Source organism: Lynx rufus, unplaced genomic scaffold, assembly GCF_022079265.1.
Source record: "Lynx rufus isolate CCGP_SWC_20201006 ecotype Redwood Valley unplaced genomic scaffold, mLynRuf1.p SCAF_23, whole genome shotgun sequence".
In the NCBI taxonomy this organism is placed as follows: Eukaryota; Metazoa; Chordata; class Mammalia; order Carnivora; family Felidae; genus Lynx; species Lynx rufus.
The window spans coordinates 2,395,205-2,413,083 of NW_025814838.1; the positions used below are offsets into that span (position 1 = coordinate 2,395,205).

General features: G+C 56.1%; 2 protein-coding genes across 3 annotated transcripts in view; one reads left to right on the top strand and one right to left on the bottom strand.

Moving 5' to 3' along the window:
• Positions 1-608, top strand: part of ATP2A1 (ATPase sarcoplasmic/endoplasmic reticulum Ca2+ transporting 1) — a 16,373-nt gene extending 15,765 nt beyond the window's left edge. The window contains exon 23 of the mRNA XM_047087113.1: positions 301-608. The gene's annotated coding sequence lies outside the window, so the exon portion shown is untranslated. The remainder of the gene's footprint in view (positions 1-300) is intronic.
• On the bottom strand, positions 563-13,018 carry RABEP2 (rabaptin, RAB GTPase binding effector protein 2). Of its 2 annotated transcripts, XM_047087111.1 has the most exons (13): positions 12,898-13,013; positions 12,221-12,430; positions 8,080-8,228; positions 5,995-6,105; positions 5,559-5,906; positions 5,213-5,308; positions 5,023-5,121; positions 3,579-3,734; positions 2,338-2,515; positions 2,181-2,192; positions 2,023-2,078; positions 1,643-1,759; positions 563-1,211 (listed from the first exon to the last, which is right to left on the bottom strand). In XM_047087111.1, the coding sequence occupies exons 1-13, from the start codon at positions 12,956-12,958 to the stop codon at positions 1,110-1,112; spliced, it is 1,695 nt and encodes a 564-aa protein (XP_046943067.1). In that variant the 5' UTR covers positions 12,959-13,013; the 3' UTR covers positions 563-1,109. The 2 variants fall into 2 exon arrangements, with proteins under 2 accessions (XP_046943067.1, XP_046943068.1); XM_047087112.1 differs by lacking the exon at positions 563-1,211 and having other exon boundaries at positions 1,714-1,759; positions 2,023-2,065; positions 12,898-13,018.
• Positions 13,019-17,879: the final 4,861 nt, after the last annotated feature.

The following is a 17,879-nucleotide window of genomic DNA, read 5'->3' on the forward strand; positions in this document are numbered from 1 at the left end:
CACTGCCGCTGCCACGCTTCCGGGGCCGGGCGGGCTGCTGCCCTCACCGTGAGGTCGGCGGCGCCCCGCCTCGGGCAGCACGGTGCGTGCTGGGCTGCGCTGCGCTGCGCTGCGCTGGGCGCTGAGCTGTCTGCCCGGGCTACAGTGCTGGGGAGGAGTGGGCTCTGGGACACAGGTGAGTCCAGGGGGCTGGGGAGACCCTCCAGGTGAGTGTGCCAGGGGCCGGGGGCCACAGAGCCCGGGAGGGACTTTTCCCCTCCTCTCCCACCCCCTGCCTCATCCTTCCCTTTCTCCTTCCAGATCCAGAAGATGAAAGAAGGAAGTAATCAGTCCTTTTTGCCCCTTCTTCCCCGCCCTGATAGTGACGCATCTTCAGGCAGAGCTGTGGCACAGACTCCCACGTGCCCTCCCCGTCCCCCCACCCCCAACGTTTTTCTGTTTATAAACACCATGGTCCCTTTCACTTTTCCAACCCCCTCAACACCCCACCTTCCCTCCCTCCTGCTCTTGGAAAACCTCCCCTCCCCGACCCCACGGGGCTTGCAGGGACAAGGCGACGGACTGAGCTGAGCTGCTTATTTATTGAAAATAAATGACAGAAAAGTCTGGCCTTGCCTCTGTGCACATCTTGGGGCCTGGGTTGGGCCCCTGGGGACAAGCATCTTAGTGTCATGCGGTCCAGAGAGCAGCTGCCCGTCCCAGGGTGCACGGGTGGAGGGACCCGCGGCCACGCGCCAGAGGCCCCCAGCTGCCGCTCACAGCTCGGCTGTGCGTCGGGGAAGCGATGTGGCTATTACTCTGGCTCAGGAGACAGCGGCAGGAGGACCAGGACCCAGGAGGCGGCATGGCGGCCAGGCGGCCGCGGGGCTAAGCCTGCACCTTTGGTTCCCGGAGGGGGCTGGGACTCCCACCCAGGTGTCATCCTTGGGGGCAGGAGGCCAGCCACCCCTGGGAGGAGGCGCTAGAGACACAGGGAAGCGGCGGCCCCGGCACCTCAACCCTAGGCTTGGAGAGGATGAAGACACTATCCCGAGACCCCCAAGGCCCAGGCCTCTTGGCTCAGGAGTGGGGAAAGGCAGTCTCCCCCGGGGTGGGTGGGTGCTAGCCCCTCAGGTGTCCTTGATGTCCCTGATGTCCCTGAGGGGCGCCTCATCCACGATGCTGCGCACTTGCTCCAGACTCTCGGCCTGGCGGATCCGTTCTAGGCGCACCTGTGGGGTCCGGAGAGGCAGGAGAAGGGTGCTTGGCGGGGAAACGTAGCCCCCGCCCCACCTGCCAGCCCTCCAAGGGACGAGGGCCCGGGACCAGTATACCCAGGCGCCCCATCTTCCCAACCCACAGTGAAAGTGGGTCCAAGGGAAGAAATGGGTCCTGACAGAGTGGCCTGATGCAGCGCGGGCTGGGCAGGTGGGGCTGACATAATACGCCACACGCGGCATGCCAGGCTCTGGGCCAAGGACTCCACGTGTCCAAAGACAGATGCGCACGGCCTTCAATTTCTTTTGAGCAATAACTCAGAGGAGAGGAGGACGCCGGCCTCGGGAAGAGGAAGGGAACTCCCCTAATTGGAAGGCCGTCCTCGCAGGATCTAGAACAAGCCACCTGGATCATGCCAGCCTGATGGGAAGGGGATACACTGTACCTGCAGGGCCTGGGACAGTCGTACAAAATCCCTCTGCACCTGTTCACTGGTCTCCAGCTCAGCCTGCAGCCGCAGCACCTTGGCCCTCTGTTCTGAGAGGAGGTCTGTGAGCTGGGCCTGGTGGGGACAGGACGCAGAGCTGGGGCTGGCACCAGATGGGACGGCGTGCGGCCAAGGAAACAAGATGTCTGGACAGGGGTGCCCCTTCCACACCGTCCCCGACCCTGACCTCTTCTGTGAGGCCGGAGCCCGGTGGCTACCTCGGGGCCTTCCTGCCACCCGGCCTAAAGGCGACAGAAAGGGCGGGAGAGGCCGGTGGGGGTCTCCGCGCTGCCGCCCCTCCCGCCGTCATGGAGTCTGGCTCCGGAGTCCAGCCTCACCTTGCTCTGTTCCTGCTGGATCCGCTCCATCTCCGTCCTCAGGCTGCACAGGGAGGCTGGGAAGTCAGGCAGGGGCCGGACGTTAGACCCGCACCCTCCCTCCCTGCCCTGCCCTCCCCCCCCCCTCCCCGCCCGGCCAGGCTCCAGCCCATACTCACCCTCCATCACCTCTGCGTGGAAAGGAAAAAAGAGAGGTCAAGGCTTGTTCTTACGCGGTCTCCTCTCTCTCCCCAACTGGTGCCCGGGTGCTCCCCTGTGGGGAGGTCAGCCTCCCCGGGGGGCGAGGCCGGGGCGGCTCCCCTCCTCCGCCCTCACCTGTCTCCTCCCGCTGCACCCTCAGCTGCCCCTCCAGGCTGGCCCTGGCCGCAGTCTCCTCCTCCAGCGCCTCCCGGAGTGTCACGATCTCAATCCGGAGGCGCTCAGCCTCGTGCTCCCGGGCCTGCTGCTGGGCCCGCGCCTCCTGCCTCGTGTGGTGCACCAGCTGCTGCAGCTCCTGCAAGGGAGGCCGGTCACCTGCCCGGCGGGCCGGAGGCCACAGGGGCCAGCAGCCCGACGGGGACGGGGCGGGGAAGGGGACAAAGGAACGGAGGGAGGGAACTGAAAAGGGGAAAGGACCCCCGTGGCCGCTCCCAAGGAGAGTGGACGGACAGAGCCGGCAGTGAACACGTTACGGCGGCCACACCGCCAGGGCTGGAGGGACCCGCCGGCACGGCGCCGAGGGCAGAAAGTTCCCGAAAATTGCCTAGAGCGGGACACCGTTTTGTAATGCTCAGAAAACAAAAGTTAGCACTGCACTATTTGGACAGACGCGCATGTAGAACAACAAAAATGATACCAAAAGAGAGCAAGAGAACGACAGGGGATCCACCAGGACCTCAGAGACACTGAGAGTCCCCCACAGTCCCATGGGGACACCCAGTTGTAGGATTACCCTTAGTTCAATCAAAGGTCAGGACGGCAGAAACAGAACCCAGGGGTTTACGGGGGCGCACGGAAGGAGACAGAGGCCGTAGCTCTCAGGGTGGGCAAGGGTTCCGGGTGACCTTCAGGTTCCTAATGAACTCGGTCCACAGAGCCATGCACAGGTCAACGAACACAGCTTGGTAATAAACCAAGATGACGATGAATTCAGTTTTGTGGCTCTCACTTCAAAATAACAAACCAGGGGCGCCTGGGTGGCTCAGCCGGTTAAGCGTCCAATTCAGCTCAGGTCGTGATCTCACGGTTCGTGAGTTCGAGCCCCACATCGGGCTCTGTGCTGACAGCTCGGAGCCTGGAGACTGCTTCAGGTTCTGTGTCTCCTTCTCTCTCTGCCCTCCCCCACTCTCGCTCTGTCTCTCTCTCTCTCTCTCAAAAATAAACATTAAAAAATTAAAAAAAAAAAAACAACAACAGTCAAATCACTGCCTCCTTCACGTTAAGCGCTCTGCAAACTCATCTTCTCTTTACACTGAGGCTGGGAAGGGGGGATGGTCCCAGGCCAAAGCTCTGCTATGCGTGGAGGATAAGGGCCAGCAGGGTGGCCCCCGGGCTGTCAGCACCCACACTCCCCTTACCGGCACCAAGCTGGGCAGTGACTCCTCGTGACCCTCATCCTGCTCCAGGCCCCGGGGGGCTGAAGACAGCGGCTGCTCGGCCCGGAGTCCTTGGTTTTCCTCAGTCAGCCGCTTTACCTCGTGGCTCAGGCACTTGTGTGATGTGGCCAGCTCTGCCTGGGGATGCATAGTCAGTAGGAGGGGATGAGGGGGACAGGGTGTCGCCAGAGCCCCGTGAGGCCAAACCCTGACCCCTCCTCCTGACACCCTCCGCCGCTGAGAAAGGAAGAAGCACCCTTTATTAAGTGCCTTTGACCCCCAAGCTTCTTATACACTCTTCTTTTAATTTTTTATTTTGAGAGAGCGTGAATGGGAAGGGGCAGAGAGAGACAGAGAGACAGGCAGACAGAATCCCAAGCAGGCTCCGTGCCATCAGCACAGAGCCCGATGTGGGGCTCGAACTCACAAACCGTGAGATCATGGCCAGAGCCGAAATCAAGAGTCAGATGCTCAACCGACCGAGCCACCCAGGCATCCCCTTTATACACCTGCCTCGGTGGCTTGGAGGTCACAAGTGGCGGGCCACCTCGAGTGTTTTATTTGGTCTGTACTTTTTTTTGGTTGTTTTTAGCTTCAATTAGGTGCCAACTTTAGGGGCGTCTGGGTGGCTCAGTCGGCTAAGTGTCTGACTTCAGCTCGGGTCATGATCTTGCGGCTCATGGGTTCGAGCCCCCTGTCAAGCTCTGTGCTGACAGCTTGGAGCCTGGAGCCTGCTTCGGATTCTGTGTCTCCCTGTATCTCTGCCCTTCCCCCACTTGCGCATGCACGCGCGCGAGCGCGCACGCTCGCTCTCTCTCTCTCTCAAAAACAAACGTTAAAAAAAAATTTTTTTAATTAGTTGTCAACTTTAAAAGTCAAGAGACAGCACACAAATACCCAGGCTTCTGGCTTTTCTGGACAAATCAAAAAACCTGGCAGCATCGAGCCCGCATTCCCATGTGGCTCCGGTCACAGAGCCGAGGGGCAGCGGCGCCCTTTGCGGTCCTCTCGACTCGGCCACAGCGCCCCTTCCTGTCTACACCTGGCCCGGAGAATCACGTACGTTTCCCAGCTGGACTCGGGGAGTATCCGGTTCTGCAAACCTTGCTTTTAAGCTGCACGACTGTGCACGACAGGTCCCACCATCTCGATTTCAAGGAGCCGAGGCAGAGGCTCCAAGCTTGTGGGGTCAGCTCAGGATCACCGAGCTGGTGCGTGGGGGGCCCCGTGCGAACGCAGAACCCTTGCTCTGACCGCAGCGCCCGGTGCCCTGGAAACCCTTCGCGCGCCCGACCGACACCAACTCCAGGGCACAGCCTGAGCCGCCGGGGGGCGGGGCAGGACAGGTGTCTTGACCTTTCCACGTGCCCCTCTCGGCCAATCCCCGTCACACTCCTCTCCCTCGTGCCCGGCCCCCAGCCCTCACCATCTGCAGCTGAACCCGCTCCTGGGCCTGGCTCACGGTCCCCTGCAGGGTCCGCAGCAGCTGCTCTGAGTTCTGGACCTGGGCCAGGAGCACTTGCATCTGTGGGTGGAAGGAGGTGAGGGTGAGGTCGGGGCCAGGAGGCAGGCCGCCGCCGGGGGCCCTGCTGGGGCTGCGGCGGAGCGGGACCCACCTGCTTGGCGCAGTCCTCGTTGCTCCGTCTCAGGCCCTCCTGCAGCTCGTCCCGCTCTCGGCTGATGCTCTCCAGGTCCTTCTGCAGCTGCCGGCCCTGCCACGGATGCCGGCCTCGGTCTCAGCCTCCGAGCAGAGGCCTGCCCTCCTCACCATGCCCCTCGGGCCTGCCTTCTACATCTCGGTGGGGTGGGGGGGGGGGCATCTCTCAACCGGCCACCCTGCCTCTGTTGCCTGAGCCCCAGTTCGAGCTCCAGGGGTGGACACAGCGGGTGCCCGGGGAGCATCCGGGGAAGGGGGAGGTGGATGCGAGCGCGTGGGCAGGCCGCTCCGCCCCCTCCACTCACCTCCATTTGCAGCTGCTCCCACTGGTTGTCCGGGACGAGCTGGTAACCAGGAGGGGGCAGGTAGATGCCCTCGGGGACCAGGGTGCCCGTGGACACCAGAGAGGCGGTCTCTTCCTGCTCGGGGCTCAGGCCCTGGCGGCTGCGGGGCAGGGACGTGCTGCCGGCCCCGCCACCGAGGGAGAAGGAAGAGATGGAAGCGCTATCGTCACAGTTGTGGGCGAAGGCTTCGGCCGCCGCACCCCCGTCTCCGCTCAGCTCCTCGAGAGGCTCCAGCGGGGGCGATGGGTCCCGGGACAGGGGCAGCAACTCCGTGGAGCCGTGTAAGGAAGGGGGAGGCCGGGGCCGTCTCTAGGGGAAGGGGCAGGGAAGAGGCTGGGGGGCCGGGGTCCTGCGGCGCCCCCTCTTCCCGCAGCAACCCCCCCGGCCGCCCCCTCACCTGGATCTCTTGAATGAGCTCCTCTGCCCTGAGCAGTTTCGCCTTCAGCTCCTCAATCTCCTGCTCCATGGGCAGCACGATCTCCCGAAGCTTCTCCGAGTCCTCGTGGGCCTGGAGGAAGGGAGGTTGGGCAGCAGCCGTCCCCCTCCCGACTACTGGACCCCTAGGGTCTGTTCTGAGCCTTCTCTCCAAGCACGTCAGCCCTTCTAACCCTCCCAAGAGGGTGCCAGGCCTCCCCATTTTAAAGATAAAAACACAGAGGCTCCGGGAGCTTGTGCGACTTGCCCAGGTCACACGGCAGGTAAAGAAGCCAAAGTCGCGACTATCTTCCTGGTACCCACTCGCTCATTCTTTCCTTCCCCGACATCCATTTCCAGTTGTTTCTTTTATCACAGAAGCTTGCATTTATAGTTGGGCGCGTGCCCTAAATCCTACAACACCATCCACATTTCTCACCTTCCCTGTAACTAAGCATGGCCACTCGACCAAGTTCCAACAAAGGAGATGTAAACACAAATTTCCAGGGCAACTCCTTAAAGGGAGAGGGTGGGCTTTTCTTTACTCCTCCCCCTCCTCCTCGACGGTTAGAATGTGGACATAATGGCTGGCACTCCAGCAGTCATCTTGGGCCATGAGGCAATAAGCTACCTACGGCAAGACAGTAACCTAAAAGGAACCTGGGTTCCTAGTGACTTGTTGACCTGGCATCAGTCCTGGAATGTCTACCTGTGGACTGTAAGGAAAATAAATTTCTATCTTATTTAAGCCACTGTTGGTTTGGGTTTTCAAATTTCATCCTAATTAGTACGTCCTTTAGTCCCATCACCCCCGCATTGCTAGCAATTTCTTTTTGGTCTGCTTTCAGGTTTGGGATCCTGCTGAACCTGCACAGCCAATGCAATGGTCTCTGGCCATCCCTGAATGTCACACAGCCTCCTCTATCCAAGTACAGCCAAATCTGAACCACTCACGACAACGTTTCTCCTCTTCTGGGCGTTAGGTCACCTACCCAGCTGTCCAAGACTGAAATCTGCCGGTTACCCATCCTCTTCCAATCCATGCCATTTCTACCTCTTGAATCACCCAAAATCCTGTCTCAAGCAAGCTCAGCTTAACCCTCCAAATCCCTTGCGGGAACAGTTGCAACAGGCAGGGGAGGCTCGCGTGGCCCAAACAAAACACTTCGGTCCCATCTGAGGCCCGGGAGTATACGCTGTGCGGATGCCATGCGTTGGGTGGATGACGGCAGGACGCAGGAGGCGGGCCGGGGCTGAACTGCCATGTCTCTAGGCCCCCTGTGCTTCTGCTCGCCGCACCAGGCCTCCACCCTGCAGAGCCCCCTCCCTCACCGCCCTGTGTAACTGCTCCCCAGCAACACTCGAGCACGAGCAGCAGCCTCTGCCCGCAAGCCGTGCGTCACAAGCCTCCTTTCTTGGACTCCTATTTTGATCTTTGTCTTTCTACCCAGGCCGGTTACTACACTTCCCGAGCCTCAGTTTCCTCGTGCATGAAATGAGGGAACGATGTGAATTTGCTTTAAAAGATCAGCAAATCAGCTCCCACCCCGTTAATGACACCAGTAGTAATGGGGGGGGGGGGCGATGCGCCATAGAGATTAAGAACAAAAACCAGACCGCCTAGACAAACATTTTAGAACCAGACTGCCTAGGTTTTGAAATTCCCACTCTGCTTTTTTTATGCGCACAACCTGGGGAGACCCGCTGAACTCCTTCAAACCCCAGCTTACTCATCTGTGAAATGGGTCTAATGGACCACTCTTCCAGGGGAAAGACGGGGTCTGGCCCGCAGTTATCACAGTGCCCTGTGTATGAAAGCTGTCCTGAAGTGTCAGCCCCCTTCCGCCTACACGATCTCCTTCATTTTGGAAGTAAACAAACCTGGCCAGCCCTCCTGAAAGTGGCAGGGCCAGGACCTTACCAAGTATGGAGCCAGTACATGCCACACCCAGAATTATGACTGGGTGCCCTGCTCCCAACGATCTGCCCGACAATCCCTGTGCCCCGTGGTCACCTTGACTGCCTCAACATCTTTCCATATCCTGGGGCCGGGGGAGGTCACCCCAACCTTTTCCATCTGCTTCTCCAAGGAGTCCAGAGGGTGAGCCCGGGACAGCAGCTGCTTCAGGCGCCCCAGCTCCCGCTCCTTCTCCTCACAGTCCTGCTGCTGCTGCTGCTTCAGAGAAGTGATCTGGGCTTCATAGCTGCTGATGGAGTCTGGAGGGGCAGGAAGGGCAGTGGAGAGGGAGGGTCAGTGCGCTGGCCCTCCCTGGGGGTGAGGAGGCGGTGCTCTATCACTGCCGCTCTCTGCGAGGCAATTCACCGGAGCGATGGAGACTGTGGGCTCTGTGGACAGACGGCCCCGGGTCATGAGCCTCTGCGCCGGGGTCCTCTGCCGCAAAATGGGGACACTACGAATACCCTGCTGGGTTATCAAATGAAATGACACCTGGAAGGTGTTCAGCCCTCCTCCCGGTGCATAACAAATGCTGAAGACACGATATCTACTCCTGTTAATATGTACCAATGACGATCAACCTCCAACGACAGTAGTACGTTCTTGCTCTGGACCAGACTCCGCGTGGGGCTCTGGAACTAGAGAAACGAATCGATCACAAACCCGGACGCCAGAAGCCCACGTTCGGACGGGGAAGGAAGCTGCGGAAATAGTGACAAAGCAGCGGGAGAACATCCCCAAGAGGACCACTCCGGGGTTTGTGGATCCTAGAGCACGGAGCTCTTCACTCCGCCTGCCTGGCCACGAGAGGACACCAGCAGGTGGCGGAAAGAAGGACACATTAGCATAGCACAGGTGCAAGCAGAGGCTCAGAGGTGGGAAAGTAGATGGTGTATCGGGGGGCACGGTGGGCATGTCGCAAGAGCTGGGGTGAAGGCCCCCGCAGAGACGTGCTGGAAAGCGGGGACAGGGTGGCAGGGGATGGTTCTTGAGACCGTGCACGCCCTACCAAGGGGTTTGGATTTATCCTACAGGTCAGTGGGAGGTAGAGGTGATGGTGGGTGGAACGGGGCCACTTTTTAATTTTTTTTTTTTTAAGCGTTTTTTAAAAAGGCTTTTTAAAAACCTTTTATGTGAGGGGCGCCTGGGTGGCTCTGTCAGTTAAGCGTCCGACTTCGGCTCAGGCCATGATCTCACAGTTCATGAGTTCGGGCCCCGCGTCGGGCTCTGTGCTGACAGCACGGAGCCTGCTTGGGATTCTCTCTCTCTGCCCCTCTCCGACAAAAAAAATAAACTTAAAAAAAAAAAAAAAGTACTTAACTCAGAGCCTGGCCCACAGTAAGTGCTCAATAAACGTTAACTAGGATGATGATCGCGACCGTGACAACTACAGGTGTGCCCCACTTTTTTTTTTTTTTTTCAACGTTTATTTATTTTTGGGACAGAGAGAGACAGAGCATGAACGGGGGAGGGGCAGAGAGAGAGGGAGACACAGAATCGGAAACAGGCTCCAGGCTCCGAGCCATCAGCCCAGAGCCCGACGCGGGGCTCGAACTCACGGACCGCGAGATCGTGACCTGGCTGAAGTCGGACGCTTAACCGACTGCGCCACCCAGGCGCCCCGTGTGCCCCACTTTTCAAAAGTCCCCATTATACCACTTTGTTTTTACAATAATCCTACATTACTACCTGCTTTTACCAGGAGAAATCAAAGATTTTCACTTTTACAAAAAATAAATAAACAAACAAAACAGACAAAAAGTGAAAACAGCGTGTAGTGTTTGTTTTACAGGGATCCGTGACGGAGGCAGCACATATCCGGAACAGCAAGAGTGGCCCCAGCAAGCTCCCAGGGCACTACACTCAGCCTCTGGGGGCATCAAAGCTTCGAACCGCGTCTATGGTCATCCGTGCTTTTATCTCCATTTATTTTGTGCATTCGTCAGCCAAACGTCTCCTACAGTATCAGAAAAGCCTAAGAGGGGCTATTTTTTGGGTCTGGGACCACTCGAACAATTTTCCACGTCAATTAATGGTAACTGTTTCTTCACTTTACATGCTATTTTGGCTTAGAAAATTTTCATTGCAATGTTCTACTTTTACATAGTGGGGGAAACCTGTATTATCATATTTAGGACACACTTGGTTTCTCTTATACAGACAGGAAGTTTTATTTTTTATTGTTTTTAATGTTTATTTATATTTGGGAGGGAGGGAGGGAGGGAGAGAGAGAGAGAGAGAGAGAGAGAGAGAGAGAGAGAGCGCATGAGTTGGGGAGGGGCAGAGAGAGAAAGGGAGACACAGAATCTGAAGCAGGCTCCAGGCTCTGAGCTGTCAGCAGAGAGCCTGACATGGGGCTCAAACTCACGAACCATGCACGAGATCATGACCTGAGCTCAAGTCGGACGCTTAACCAACTGAGCCACCCAGGCACCCATCCAGGTATCATGGAAGTTTCTTTTAAAATAAACGTACGTGGTGGGGCACCTGGGTGGCTCAGTCGGTTGAGCGTCTGACTTCGGCTCAGGTCATGATCTCACAGTTCGTGGGTTCGAGCCCCACGTCCGGCTCTGTGCTGACAGCTCGGAGCCTGGAGCTGCTTCAGATTCTGTGTCTCCCTTTCTCTCTGCCCCTCCCCTGCTCATGCTCTGTCTCTCCCTGTCTCTCAAAAATGAATAAACGTTAAAAAAAAAAATTTTTTTAAATAAACGTACGTGGGGTGCCTGGGTGGCGCAGTCGGTTAAGCGTCCGACTTCAGCCAGGTCACGATCTCGCGGTCCGTGAGTTCGAGCCCCGCGTCGGGCTCTGGGCTGATGGCTCAGAGCCTGGAGCCTGCTTCCGATTCTGTGTCTCCCTCTCTCTCTGCCCCTCCCCCGTTCATGCTCTGTCTCTCTCTGTCCCAAAAATAAATAAACGTTGAAAAAAAAAAATTAAAATAAACGTACGCATGGCGCCTGGGTGGCTCAATCAGTTAAGCATCTGACTCCTGATTTCGGCTCAGGTTATGATCTCATGTTTCGTGAATTCACGACCCGTTGCTGTCAGTGTAGAGCCTGCTTGCGATCCTCTCTCTCCCTCTCTTTCTCTCTGTCCTTCCCCTGCTCTGGCTCCCTCTCTCTCTCAAAAAAAAATAAGCAAACTTAAATAAATGTATGCAGGTTTTTACAAAACGGTCTATCTAAAGAACGAATACTAAGTAGATGACAGAGTAGGTTGTATGAGACAGCCATGGCACACAGGTGCTATGTGGACGCCTGAAATGCAGGGAATACGGCCCCAGAGAAGTCTGGAGCCAGCAGTGGTTGTTAGAAAAGGAAATGACTCTGTGAGATGGGAATTTTAGGAAGTTTACTCTGGAAGCCAATGTCAAGGCCAGACTATAGAGTCAGACCTGTGAGAAGGCTGGGGCACCGTCCAGGGGAGCTGTCAAGAGCTTCACTCCAGCAGGGGCCACAGAAGCAGAGGGGTGGGACAGGGCTGGAGGCTATTTCAGAGACTCTGGACTCAGACTAGAGGAGAAGGGGGAAATAAGAACAGAGGCTGGCAGGGGTGCACCTGGGTGGCTCAGCCGGGTAAGCATGATCTCGCGGTCCGTGAGTTCGAGCCTTGTGCCGCTCTGTGCTGACAGCTCAGAGCCTGGAGCCTGCTTTGGATTCTGTGTGCCCCCCTCTCTCTGCCCCTCCCCCACTCGTGCTCTGTCTCACTCTCTCAAAAATAAATAAATGTTAAACAAAAATTAAAAAAAAAAAAGAACAGAGGCTGGAAGATCTGGGGCCCGGTGAGCTGGTGCATCTCAAGTACAGAGAATGGGAGGGAGGGAGGGAAGTCTGAACATGTGTGAGACAGTGCAAATGTAGCGGTGCTTGAGGAAGGAAGGAAACCGGAGGGTTAGACTCACAGAGACTGGGCCCAGAGAGGAGTCTGAAGCCCAGGGGTTACATGAGGCCGGTTCCAGGAACTGAAAAGTTGCTCATCTTCAGGGTTGATCAGTCATCGGTGAGGGACAAGAAATGACACCAGGCAAGGGTACAGGTAGAGGCTCGGAGCTAAGCTTAGTGAAGTCACAGAACTGCTTCTAGCACAGGCAGGACCTCTATCCAAATCAGAAAGGGGCACCCCTTCCTCTGGGCCCTTAGGCCTGTCCTGTGCTCGGCAGCCTGCTAACCTACCCCACAGCTTATCTACCCCTTTCTTGTCATGCATTTCCCTCTTAGGGGGCCGCCAGGGAGTCTGGGAAGAGTCCCTGCCTCACCTTTCAGGATGGCCTGCAGAGAAGCCACCTCCTCTTGGCACTGCCGCTGCACTGCAGCCACAGCCTCCGCCTTCGTGCTCTCGCTCACCTCCGCCACAGCCTTCATGGTCTCCATTTCCGCCAGGGCGCCTGCCAGCTCCGCCCGAAGCCGGCCAAGCTCCTCTGACTCGGCCTCAACCTTCGCGCCCTCCTGGGAATGGGTGTCCGGCGCTGTGGAGGGCAGGGGTCAACTTCTTTTCCCATCACTCCCACGTTCCCCATACCCCAGACTACGAAATCTGCAAGTCCTGCCACCTAGTACCGCAGCCGCGATCCTCGCACCTTCTCCTGGCCCCGCCCCGCCCCGCTCCCGACCCCGCCTCTTCCTCCGCCTCCTTCTCACCTCGTCGTGCCACGTGCTGCTTGGAGCCCCGCCCACCACCCCTCTTTTTCCAGGCTAGACCCCTCCCTTCCAACGGCCCCGCCCCTCCCCTCCCCGAGCCCCACCTTTCACCTGCCACTGCCCCGCCAGACCACGCCCCCTCCTCCGGTGGCCGCAGGCCCCGCCCCCTCTCTCCCGGCGGCGTGGCCCCGCCCCTTTCTCCAGGCTCCCCTCACCACCCCCGTCCCCCGGCTCCGAGCTCGGCCCCGCCTCCGATTCCGTCGCCCCTCGCGTGCACGGACGCGCCCTCACGTACCGGCCCCCTGCTGCCGTCGCCGGCCATCCTCGCCCGCGACCGCCGGCGCAGCTGCCGCCATCGCCTCCGCGCAAACGGCGGGTTCCAGCACTCCCTGGTGACGGCGCTCACCCCTTCCGGGTCCCCTCGGCTGTTTCCGGATCCGCTCGGCTGTTTCCGGATCGGCCCCGGGCTCCAGGCCCAGACCGCAGCTGGAGGTTGATTGCCGAGCCTGGGCCGAAGATTTCCGAGCCGGAGCCCGGCCGCGGCCCCAGGCCCCGCCCCTCCCCGCCTTCTTTCCTGGGCAGCGATGTTCGAGAAGGGCGCTTGTCCTTCAAACCCCGAAGTTCTTTCATCAAAGGTCTTCTGGCTTTTCCGCGTGACCTTGGAAACTCTGCTCAAGTTACACCTCCTCGGAGACGCCCGCCGGCCTCAGCCTAAAGAAGGCGAAGCTCTCGCGGTGTCTCCCGAGTCCCGCAGCCAGCCCCTAGATGGGCCCCTGGTCCCCTGCTGCCGATGCCTGGCTTACGTTACAGCGAATTGTAATGTACCCCTCCCTGCCTGTACCTCCACGGCAGGGCTGGGTCAGCTTAACTTTTCTGGGCGCCGGGGTCCCCTTATCCGTTGGAGAAGTCAGAACCTTCCACGTCCCCACCCCCACCTTGATACTCAACCATTAATCCCCCTTCTAATCCTCCTTCCCCCTGCCTGTGCCTCGCAAATCCCTCTCCTCCCTGGGCCACTGGCCTAAATCAAGGTCTCTTTATCTATGAACTTGGCCACCGGCGACCTGACATCTTCCCTTAGACGGTGACGGGTGACCGGCAGCTCAAACAAGTGCAGTATCCTGATTCCCGTTCTCCCAAACCCGTTTCTCCCGCTGTGGAGTACATTCCAGGAGCCTCCAAGTCCTGGAAGCTCTACCTCCAAAGGACAATATTCCAGAAGGTCTCCCTTTTTCTTCAGCCCCACCACCTATCTCCCGAACTTCCACAATGCCTCCTAACTGTTCCCCTGTGTCGCCTTTTGGCTCCTTCAGTTAATTCTCAAAGCAATTAGAGTGATCTTTGCAAAACCGATATGTCATCCCTGTTTAAAATCTTCTAGAAAATTACGATTTGAAAATGGGCAAAGGACAGGAATAGACATTTCGCTGAGGTCAGAGATGGGAAATCTATGCATGAAAAGATGTTCAACATCGTTAGCCATTAGGGAAATGCAAATTAAAACCACAAGGAGATAATCACTACACGCCTCCCAGGATGGCTTAATTTATTAAATTTAAAAAAGAGTGATAATACCAAATGCAGGTACGTATATGGAAAAACTGTAGTTCTCTTACATTCCTGCTGGGAAATGCAAACGGTGTAGCCTCTCTGGAAAAGAGTGTGATGGTTTCTGGGGTGCCTGACTGGCTCAGTTGGAAGAGCATGTGACTCTTGATCTTGGGGTCCCAAGCTCAAGCCCCATGTTGGGTGTAGAGATTAAACAAACTTAAAAAAAAAAAGTGTGACAGTTTTCTTTCTTTCTTTACTTTGAGAGAGAGTGGGGGAGGGACAGAGAGAGAGAGGGAGAGAGAATCCCAACCAGGCTTCACACTTCAGCGCAGAGCCAGATGTTCAGCTCAATCCCACGAACCTCGAGATCATGACCTGAGTTGAAATTGAGCGGGACGCTCAACCAACTGAGCCGCCCAGGTGCCCCAGGAATATGACAGTTTCTAATGAAACTAAACATCTTATTTGAACACACCAAGCTGTTCCCCACCTCCGAAGTGTTCCCCACTCAGAAGACACCTCCTCAGTGAGGCCTTCCCTCACCATCCTGTCTCAAGTAGGTCCCTCTATCACCTGTCTGCCATTAGATGATTTCTTACCATCTGAAATTGTTTATTGATTAACTTATTGCCTGTCCCCCTTTACCCTTCCAGGTCCCCAAAACTTGAATCAAAGCTCCATGAGGTTGGGAACTTTGTCTTGTCCCTTGCTATTTCGCCAGCACCTGGCACAGTACCTGATTTAGAAAACAAAAAAAAAAAAACCACACATAGTAAACATTTGGTGAATAAACAAATGAATGAACACTTTCCTTACTGATCTCTCTGGCTTCCCTCTCGCCTCCCCTCCACCCTGCAGCCAGGGGGAGTTTTAGAAAATGCAAATCTGGCCAGGTTAGGGGCTCCTGGCTGGCTCAGTGGGAGGAGTGTGAGACTCTTGATCTCGGGGTCATGAGTTTGAGTCCCAAGTTGGATGTAGAGATTACTAAATAGACAAACAAACTTAAAAAAAAAAAATCTGGGGGCACCTAGGTGGCTCAGTTGGTTAAGTGTCCGACTCTTGGTTTCCGGCTCAGGTCATGATCTCGTGGTTCGTGAGTTTGAGCTCTGCATTGGGCTCTGTGCTGAGCACCCGTTGGGGTTTGTCTCTCTGTCTCCCTCTCTCTCTCTCTCTCTCTCGCTCTCTCTCTCTCAAAAATGAGTAAACTTTAAAAAAAAAAGAGTATTAAAAAAAAAAATCAGGCCAGGTTAACTCCTGCTTATAAATCCCCAGCAGTTTACTGCCCTCAAATTCCCTCTGTGTGTGGCAGAGTGTCTTGGGAAGGAAATGAAATGGGGTCTATAAATAAGGCTCCAGTCAACTGTCAGGCTTGGATTTTATCCTGAGGCCCCGGGAGCCTTTGAAGGGTATTGAGCAGGAGGAGCACATGACTAATACCAAGGAAGTTCTTTCTGTGTAGAGTGTAGGTAAAGAGCAAAAGATAGGAGACAGCTCACAAAGGAGGCTATTGAATTGGTTCTGGTTGGGAAGGGAAGAGCCCCCAAAGAGGAGGAAGTTGATTCTAGAAATACTTAGGATGAAAACGGACTAGCCCTGGTGACTGAGTGCATGAGAGAGAAGTGAAGAGAAAGTTTTCCTTTACTCTTCCTAATTTCCTTTTGTTGTTTTTGTCTTACCAGCAAAAAACGGTTTACTTGGGAATAGCAGACAATTGCAATTCAGGATAAGCAAGGGACAGCAAAAACTATATGCTAGCCCAGCAAATACAGGAGAGGGATGTTATTTTATGGAGAAGAAGAAGTTGGGAGAATCCTAACTGGGCGCCTGGGTGGCTCAGTTGGTTAAGTGTCAGACTCGGACTCCAGCTCAGGTCATGATCTCACGGTTCATGAGAGCCCCGCGTCAGGCTCTGTACCGACAACTCCGAGCCTGGAGCCTGCTTCAGAATCTGTGACTCTCTCTCTCTCTGTCTCCGCCCCTCTCCCGCTCACGCTCTCTGTCTCAAAAAATAAATAAGTGTTAAAAAAAAAAAAAAAGTTGGGAGGGGTTGTATTGACTGAAAATTCATTGGAGAAAAGCAAGAATACAGGATGATAATGGTTTCTCTTTGGCTGAGTTGCAGGGATGGTCGATGTCTTGTAGGAGATGTAATGTACATCTTTTCCTGTTGGGGCCTGTGAGGATGATTCTCTCCTGTGGAGGGTTCTTCCCTTGGGTCTGTAATTGACAATGCTTCCTACAATTGAGGTAGAACGGTTATGGAGGGAGTGCTCCCCCTTCTGGCCTGGTTTCCCTTCATTCATTTTCACATTTTTATGCAACAGATACTTAATGAGCACCTACTAGATGCCAGGGAACAAGCCAGTAAAGATTCCTGTTGTTGAAGAGTGAACAGTCTGGGGCAGGAAGTAGTTGAGAGATTAACAAATAAACAAGCATATTTGGGAATTGGGGCAAACGCTGGGAAAAAAAATAAAACAGGGGTGTGAAATCAAAGGTACCTGGAGGGTCAGGGAAGGCCTCCTTGAGGAAATAACATTTGATCTGAGGCCTGAGGGATAAAAAGGAGCCAGTGAAGTGAAAAGCTGAGGAGCGATCAGGAAGGAAAGCAGCAGGTGCAAAGACTTTGTTTGGAGCGAGGGACAGAGTAGTAGAGGGTTGAGATGGGAAATGGAGGCAGGTGCAGCCTCACTCAGACTTTGGAGGCCATGGTGTGGAGTGTTTATTTTGGTGTGGAGTGTTTATTTTAGGTAGAGGAAACACCACTACAGTGTTCTTTTTTTATATGTAAGTTTATTTATTTGGGGAGACAGCGAGCGCAGGGGAGGGGCAGAGAGAGAGAGGATCCCAAAGCAGGCTCTGCACTGTCAGCGCAGAGTCAGACGCGAGGCTCGAACCCATGAACCGTGAGATCACAGCCTGAGCTGAAATCAAGAGTCAGATGTTTACCCGACTGAGCCGCCCCGTCCCTATGGTGTCCTAAGCGGGAAAGTGCAGGGGAGGCAGCTGGAGAGCTAGTGAGGAGCTAGCGAACGGAGCCTCCTCACCCTCTCGATTCCCCAATGCCCCACTCTTCCCCCTCCTAGCCACCCCAACCCGACCAAAGGGAAGTGGGGCCCTACCAGCTGGAGGGTCCCCTGGGGTTCGCCTGAAGCAAACAGGAAGCTGCCGCCCAGCGAGACGAGCCTGGGAACTGGCAACTGAGAAAGCAGGTCTCCTGGGTCCCTGGCCCCTTTCCCTGAGCGACTGCAGAGTGAAAGTGGAGACACAGCCACGTATGCAGAGAGACAGATAGCTGGAGGAAGAGGAAAGGAGGGGAGAGACGGGGTGGGAGTGGGGGCAGAAGAACAGATTTATTAAGAGTTAGGATTCCCGAGTTCTAGGGCTCCCTGTGTGATCTCAGGCAACACCCTGCCCTTTGGGGGCCTCAATTTCCCCATTTCTAAATGGGTTCCTTCCATAGCTGAAGCAGGCAGGGGCTTCCCAAGTTCTTCCCCAGGAAGCAAAGGGGCACTGATCACCAGTCATCTCTCAGGACTGCTGTGCGGGAGCTGCAGTAGCAACCTGGCACTCGCCCTTGGCCGCTGGCTGATGCGGTCTCTCACTAACTGAGGGCCTACTATGCGCCAGGCGAAAAATGCTGCACGCATGCTGTCCTGTTGCCTCTTCACAAACGGGATTTTCATCGTGCTATCACTGTCCCCAGTTTACGGAGAAAGAAACTAA